The 8,464-nt window shown below is 37.9% G+C and overlaps 1 protein-coding gene across 2 annotated transcripts in view; it reads left to right on the forward strand.

Moving 5' to 3' along the window:
- RAB2A (RAB2A, member RAS oncogene family) overlaps nt 1–8,226 on the forward strand; it is a 69,975-nt gene extending 61,749 nt beyond the window's left edge. For both annotated transcript variants that reach the window (XM_055546062.1, XM_055546061.1), the window contains 2 exons: nt 4,820–4,888; nt 6,905–8,226. In XM_055546062.1, coding sequence (XP_055402037.1) covers nt 4,820–4,888; nt 6,905–7,000 — 165 coding nt within the window. In that variant the 3' untranslated portion in view covers nt 7,001–8,226. The remainder of the gene's footprint in view (nt 1–4,819; nt 4,889–6,904) is intronic.
- The last annotated feature ends 238 nt before the right edge of the window (nt 8,227–8,464 follow it).

Below are 8,464 nucleotides of genomic sequence, written 5' to 3' on the forward strand. Positions count from 1 at the left end.
CTTCAGTCACCATCTGCAGTGATGTTGGAGCCCAAAAAAATAAAGTCTGACACTGTTTCCACTGAGATACTTCTATTTATTTTGAATTCTCACCTAACAGATGCTGTAACTTTTATCTGGCCACCAGGTGGCAGCATGTTACACAAGGAAATAATTTAAATGTTACTCTGTTAATAGACAATTTATTTTCAATATTTTGCCTTAAAAACTGTAAAACCCCTAATAAAAACAAACCATGATTCCGTGTTCCCCTTTGTCTGTGTTCCCTCTTGTTGGCTGAGAAGGCACTCTGGGTGCACTGTCCACAGCCGGCCCTGCCCCCATCCTGCCCCCTGTACACACCCTCCCTCTGTCAGTCAGGGCAGAGCGTTTACGTTTCCTGCATCTGCAGCTGAAATATCAGCACTCGTGCTGAGATCCTTTTGACTAAACTGGTTCAGTTCAGCAGCAGTAGGATCTATCTACATCATCCTTATCCCCGAACCTTTCATCCATACCCCGAGAAGTACCAGCTCAGTCAACAATGGAGTAGGTGCCCTTGGATAATTTGGAGAAGGAAATGGCAACCCACTCCAGTATTCTTGCCTGGAAAATCCCATGGACGGAGGAGCCTGGTAGGCTACAGTCCATGGGGTCACAAAGAGTCAGACACGACTGAGCGACTTCACTTTCACCCTTGGATAAAGGCCAGGTGGTCGGTGGGATATACACTTTATTTCTTGTGGTTATGTATATTTTAATTTGTGCTATAGAAGTCCCTGAAAACTTAACCTCAGTAAGGCAAGGTATTATCAAGCATCACTCAGGTAACTACTGCCAGGGGTTGAAAGATTAGTGTCTGAAGTGGAAGGCAGTTAATGGCTAATAAAGGTAAGGAACTGGACACGGCAATTAATCAGAGAGCAGAGCAGAGAGCTAATGGGAAACGGAGAGAGTTGGGCTTCAGGTGCCGGCATGGGCGCTGCATGGGAGGCCAGGCCTCGCCAGGGTAGGTTGGCTGCAAGGACATCTGTTTATACTTCTTAACCATGGATGTGCCTGGATTGTCTCACAGGCCTAATGAAATCCTTTCACATCAGTTTCTCAGCTGTTTTTTTTTTTTCCTGTCTTGTAACCTATTTATTCAGATTTGACTGTTTGAAACATGGAATAGAGATGAATGTAACATTTGTGGTTCTGACTTAATGTGTTGCAGAAAGCTGCAGTGATCTTTAGGATGTCATGTTTTCAAAGTATTATGTTAATTAACCAGTGCTGAAAAATTTCTGGAGTTCTGCCATCATCTTGCTTCATTTTTCTGAGAGTAAGGAAATAACTATTCCAGATAAGTTAATTGTTACACAGTCTTTTCCTGGTAACATTGAAATCTGTAAGAATGATGAAGGTATTTCAAAAATGTGTTTTGTTTTATGTTAAATCCTGAGCCTCTTTCTCCTTGATGACTTGGGCCATCTTGGTCAACAGGTACTCTCTTCCATCAGGAGCAGTGAGCCCGGTCTGCACAGGCCCATGGCTCCGCAGCCAATCCAGAGTGTGGCTTGGTCCCCAATGCTGTGCATGTGCATCCCCACCGGCCACTCAAGACACACCCTTCTCACTCACTCACTTTGCCAGTCTTCTTTCCCCTCCTTTTCATAATTTGCTTCGGTAGCCTGGGGAATAGAAAAAGTAAAACTAATTAAAATGATGTCTAAAATTGGAAGGAATTTCAATTTAAGACTGTCCTATTAAAGCATAAGCTTTAGCGAATTCCCTGGTGGACCAGTGGTTAGGATTTGGCACGCTCACTGTCGGGGCCCCGGGTTCAATCCCTGGTCAGGAAACTAAGATCGTGCGTGCTATGCAGTGCAACTGAAAAAAATAAAAGGCAAAACATGAGCCTGGTGTAAAGGCTTTGTAATGATTTAATGTTAATTACTTCGATTTTTTTTTTTCTGTGTTCTAGAGGTATTTCGGACTATTACATCTGTTCCTTTAAAAATATATATGAAGGGGTGGGATGGGGGATGGAGGGAGGTTCAAGAGGGAGAAGATATGTGTATACATACAGCTGATTCACGCTGCTGTACAGCAGAAGCAGTGTAAAGCAATTATCCTCCAGTAAAAAAAGGAAAATATATGTGGAGATTGCTTTTTAGTGACTGGAGTGAAATGAGCAATGAAAGAAAATTCTAGTCAATTATTATAACAGATATGTATCTCTTGTCTTTCTGAGTTTTGAAATGCTTTGCAGCGTGAGTGGACAGTTACTATCTGTGACAGACAAGGCTCTTCTCTTAGAAGTTTTATTTTATCTCTACTAAACCTTAACAGTATTTGGTTAATGTGTCATTATATTTGGGAATTCAATTTCAGTGCATAAAAGAGTATACTACTGCCTACGTCTGTTACATTGATTTTAAACTCTTAAGGTATCATTAAAATTAATCATTAATCACTTAGTAATATATATTAACTATTAATCGTTGCTATGATATAAATGAACCAATCCATTTATATAGTATCCTCTCTATAATGTGCTGAAAGAAGTGGAAAATGTTTTAATTTCAGTGTTTTTAATATGTAATCAGATTTGGATGACAAGTAAATGTAGTATTGTCCAAATAGTATTTCATTGAGATGATGGGAATTATAAAAGATAACTGTTATATTTAATTATAATTGAGTTAATTGCATATCTTTCAGATATAAAATACATCCTACGTCCATTGGGTACAACTGTTCTTGAATGTGCTTGCTTAACGTACTGTTCAAGTGATAAAATTAATAGTGATTTAGAAAATTTAGCATAAATAAAAATGTAGCTATCAAGCCAGTTTTTTAAGTAATTGATCAATAGATTGGCAAAAAAGTCAATGTATTTACATCCATTGGCATGTGTAATGATCTTCATAATAAAAATCCTTGTTTATATGAAGTTATAGCTCATTTATGCGACCTTGTAATTCTGTCTGATGTTCTAATGAAACGTACACAGTGTGGGTGCCCCTGAAAAGGATTCCAACCCTGTGAATTTATGAATCTGTTGACTTTCAATGTTTAGTTAGCCCGGCCATCACTGTAATTGACATGTTATTGGAAATAGAGTTAGGTTTTCCCTTACTTATAAGGATAACCTCCATTTTGAGGAATGTGAATCAATTCATAGTTGGCTGAAAGCCAATTTCTCCTTCACTTTAACTCCAATGTGCACACATGAAAAGCACATTGGCTTCCTGAGTGCCTTGTGAATCTGCAGTGATTAATTCTTCTCATTATTTTGCTGCAAGTTCTCATGACCCTCTCTGATGATTCGATCAGCCACTTAGAGCTGATGCATATTCATACCTCTGTGCCCCCGCCACTGTCGCGCACGTCCCGGCACCGACTGGTGTGTTCTTGGTGCAGTAATTGAGCTGCAGGAGATTGATTACTCTGGGGAGCTGTAAGGCCTTTAAAGGTGAAAACATATCAGTCCTGTTAATTAGGAAACAAAAGCTCCGGTGGCAAGTTCAGCAGTCAGTTGTTTCCAGTGTAGAAAAGACGGAAGGTCTGATAAGTTCTGCTCCATGGACCTGTTTACTTTTTAAATTTTGAATTGTCTGTATCAGTAGTAGTGGAGAACAACCTTCTTTTATGAGTTTTCATAGACTGCTAATTGAATATAATATTAACACTATTATCTCTCAAATCTGGTGGTTTAAAAGCTGAGTTTATATACATCTTCTGCAGCACTGGGAATAATGTGTAAAATATCTTATTATCTTAACATAAATATAGGCTGTTTCTGAATTAATTTAGTAGTATGCTACATGGGAAAAGGACGAAACTTGATTCAACATGACATAGAAGTTGAACTGCCTTTATCTCTCTATAATGAGCACCCTTTGATCCTTTCCCCCCTGAACTGTATGTTAAGTAACACGTTGTCTGGCAAACAGGATGCTGTGTGGAACAGTGACCTCCAGGAGTAAGCTAGTTACATCATGGGTGTCTATGCAGCTTACCTAGTTGATTTGTTTTTCACATGTGTGCTGTTCTTATGTTTTGGTCTTCCTTTTCCCCAGCCATGATTTTTTTTCTTTTGAAATATAATTCACATGTCATAAAATTTACCCTTTTTTAAAGGGTATGATTCAGTGGATTTTAGTATGTTCAGAGTCCTGCGACCATCTCCACTGTCTTTCAGAATATTTTCATCACTCCATCCCTCCCTTCGCGTAATCCCTGGCAGCCAATAATTATTTTCATTTTGTGGGTTGACCTCTTCTGCACGTTTCACGTAAATGGAATCGTACTGTGTGACCTCTCATATCTGGCTTACTTTACTTCACAGAGTTCATCCACCTTGTCTCATGAATCAGTACTTTATATTTTTAGGGCTGAATATTATTCCACTGTATGAGTTGCACCACATTTTGGTTTTCATTCACCAGCTGGTGAACAGGTGTATTGTTTCCACTTTATGACTGATTGTGTTAGTTCCCACACATCCTCGTCTTGTTCTGAATCTTAGGCGAGGCTTTCACACTTCACCACTGGGTCTGATACTGGCTCTGGGTTTTCTTAGATGTGGCTTATCGGGTTGAGGAAGTCCCCTTCAATATCTAGTTTGTTGAATGCTTTTATTGTGAAAAGGTGTTGGATTTTGTCAAATGCTTTTTCTGCATCTATTAAAACAACCATATGATTTTTGTCCTTTATTCTATTAATATGATGTGTTACATTGGTTGATTTTCTTATGTTGAACATTGTGATATTTTATAGACCTTTTTATATAATGTTCTTTTACTATGTGGTTTTAAATAATTTAAATTAACTTCTCTATCTTATATTTCAGGCATTTATTAATACAGCAAAAGAAATTTATGAAAAAATCCAAGAAGGAGTCTTTGACATTAATAATGAGGTATAAACATATAACTATAATTGGCTAATAATTAATCTAGAATTGAGTTTTAATTACTTGGAGTCAAGAATTTATATTTTTAAAAATTCCTAAAATGGATCTGTGCTGTCAGTTAAACATTAGTTTATCATCATGTAATTGAAAGTTTGTTGTATGTTGTTTAATAGCTGAATCTTTATGTTTTGTAAAGCATCAGTTTATCTATGAAAACAGATTAAAGTAAGTGACCCTGTCCATTTATTGCAAGCAGTGCAAAATAATAGAAATCCTCCAAAGAGAAGAAAATCCACTTTGATCCACACATCCATATGGTGTCGCCTGCTTTGGGGAATAATTTCCTAGTGTGTAAATGTGCATGTGCAATGTTCCTAGTGCAGGATGCTCTCTCTGTTGTCTGGTGCGGAAGAGGGAAATGCCCAATTTGGAAATTACTCCCAGTTCAGCATAGCGTGTTTTCAGGAGACCGAGTTAATACATGTAATTGGCAGTTGGCGCTGGTTGTTTGGTTTTTGTGGGTAGCTTTTCTTTTCTCTCTTTTTGTAAAATATTCTGAGCCAGATTTGATCGTGATTAGGATAAAATATAAAAATTTGAAGCAAATAATTCAGAGTGTTTACCAGAAGCCATCATTTTGACCTAAATCCCCACTGTGCATTTATCCTTATTTATTTTAGAATTTTTATGTGAACAGGGTATATTACTTTTACATAAATGTTTTTGCCAGTCCATGTTAGGATTTCTTGCTTCTAAGAGAAAACCCCTTCTACCTCCCCCAGGTGCAGTGAGGAAGGCCCTGTGTTGGAAGGACATTATATGTGTGTCTCTCCTGGCCAGGACACAAGAGGCTCTTTTTATTTGCCTCCGTATTCTTTGCTAAAACAAGCAACAGTTCACACAGGGTTTCCAAAAAGTACTTGATTTTTCAATTTCTGTTAATCTGTAGTGATAAAGTTTAATCTGTAGTGATAAAGTTTCTATGGCAGTAGAGCTTGAGTTAATTTCGCGGCGACACCGCTCAGAGACTAATGCCGTATAAATTGAACAGTAATTGGGCCTCTATGAAAAAGGGCACGTTCATCGTGTCTGTCTGGTTTCATATAGTAGCTGACTGCTTTACTGTGCCTGGTGCGGCTTTGATTGTAACGTGCTGTCAGGAGCCAACAGGCCGTGCGATTTATTTGGCCTACTGCCAAGTCTGACTCCTTGATTCCTCAAGAAGTTGCTACCAGCCCAGAGGGGGCAAAACCAATGAGCCATAGGGCATGCTTTTTATTAAAGAGGAGTCAAAAGAGCGAAAAGAAACCACATCAGCTGCTGTCAATACTGAGCCAGTGCCAGAAACCCCAAGGCTACTACTGTTGCAGAACAACTGCCAAGCACTATAAATCTGAGATTTACTGTGACGTCAAGTTTCCTTAAGAGCTTAATTTCTGAAGCTACTGTATTACTTTTCTCCGTGCGTTGTATTTTTAGGTAAAATCCACTTGAGGGAGTGAGGGTTAAGACATAAGTGTGAGTTTGATGAATGAAAGAACCACTCTGTGTGTGGGTTCCTGGCAAGCTGCCATGTCTTTGGGGATCATAGAAATTATTGATGACACAGAACACTCATATGCCCTTAGCCTGTACAGCTGATTCAACATGGAGCAGAAACGCTGTCTAGAGGAAAGGTTGTCCGCTGTGTGAGAGCGGCATAAGATTTGCACATTTTCCTCCTTTAATGCTTTTGTTTTAAACAGTCTGTCCATTGTGAGAATTCCCTTAAAAGCAGCACTCCGGTTTCTGTTAACCTAGTACCTGACCATGATAAGGAATTGTCTTCAGGAATATTTCCACAGTATTACTTTAAAAGAAAGAAACATTCCCTGAGAGATACTGTCTTAATTGTTGCCAAAATTTTGCTTAATAGATGTGTTTTAAAAATATATTTTAGTTGTTTGGTAATATTGTACCATTAAGAAACCAAAGGATTTCTTAAACTCGACTTTTATATTATCCTTTTCTCTCTTATTGCAGGCAAACGGCATTAAAATTGGCCCTCAGCATGCTGCTACCAATGCCACACACGCAGGCAGCCAGGGAGGACAGCAGGCTGGGGGGGGCTGCTGTTGAGTCTGTTTGTCCAGCCTTGCTGCCTGAAAGGGGCTGCTCACCTATCCTTTCACCCTCTCCTCCCGCTCCGCTGAGACATGAAACTGTTTGAAATGGCTTTATGTCACAGAAGACTTTAATCCTTCAAATTCTTGTATAACTTTGAATAAATGGTTAATGTTCACTTAAAAAGACAGATTTTGGAGATTGTATTCATATCTATTTGCATTTGATTTCTAGGTCAATTGATGTGATTATTTTTGTTAAATGTTGTCTCGTGCCCCTACCAACGAACTGAATTGTATGAAACACTACAGAGTCATCCTGAGTATTTTAAATCAGTTTGTGGAGTTAGGTTTCCCCACACGCGTGGTTACCTAATGTTTAATATTATAGAACTGTCCTCAAAAGTTTGTCAATTTTCAAGGCTCTAAGGAAAACAGAAGGACTCTTTTAATTCTGTATTTATCATTTACTTTCTGTATATATAGTTTAATAACCTGCTTGGGTGTAATTTGCCAAGCTTGAATTCTTTAATGCATTTGCATAAATTCTATACTGTTTAGAGCTTAAAGCTACAGAAGCATCATTAGGAATTGCTTGGACACTGAATTTTAAAACTTTTTGACATTGTTAACAAGCATGTTCATTTTTCCTTGTCACTAGTCCAAGAGAAATATGCTTAAATGTACATTATTACTAAAGGCTGTGTGTGTGTTAACCTGTTTTAATGCCAAAAGTTTGCTATTTGTCCACAGTTTCTGTAAGACCTCTTCAGAGAAGGATTTGTTTGCCTTAACGTATCCCATTGGGTAGAAACACAGTATGATGAGAGAGCTGGGCAGAAGCAAGGACTCCTCCACCTGAGGGACTCCAGGAGGAACGAGCGTCCACGTGTAGATGGCACGTTGCAAGGACTTTAATCTTTCTTTCAACAATAATGTTTTCTTTTCCTTTTATTCACATGATTTCTATTTTTCATGCAGGACAGTTTTTCAACCTTGATGTACAGTGAACTGTGTAAAATTTTTCTTTCAGTGGCAACCTATAATCTTTAAAATATGGTAAGCATCTTGTCTGTTTTGAAGGGGATATGACAATAAATCTACCAGATGGAAAATCCTGTTAAATGTAGAAAAGCTTTAGTAATTTACTCAGTGTGGTGGTTTTACCCTTTTTCTTTTTATCTCCCTTGGTCTATAATGAAATTGTTATAGCAGTGCAAAATAAAATCCTATGTATAAAAATGTTCTTTTTTTTATTATGACCACATCCTTTTTTAGAAGTTAATTTTTTAGTCCATCCACAGCTTTGATGTGTATTTAAGCATATTTTTTAAAAGGGTCAATGTTTTAACACTACCCTTTTTAAAAATTTTGCTAGAATGTGATAAAAATCTTTTCAACAGTATTAAAATTCGTTGTTATTAATGACGTATATAAGCAAGTATTTTTAAGAATGAAACCAGCTGCTTTCAATCTACTC

This window comes from Bubalus kerabau, chromosome 14 (genome assembly GCF_029407905.1).
Source record: "Bubalus kerabau isolate K-KA32 ecotype Philippines breed swamp buffalo chromosome 14, PCC_UOA_SB_1v2, whole genome shotgun sequence".
NCBI lineage: Eukaryota > Metazoa > Chordata > Mammalia > Artiodactyla > Bovidae > Bubalus > Bubalus kerabau.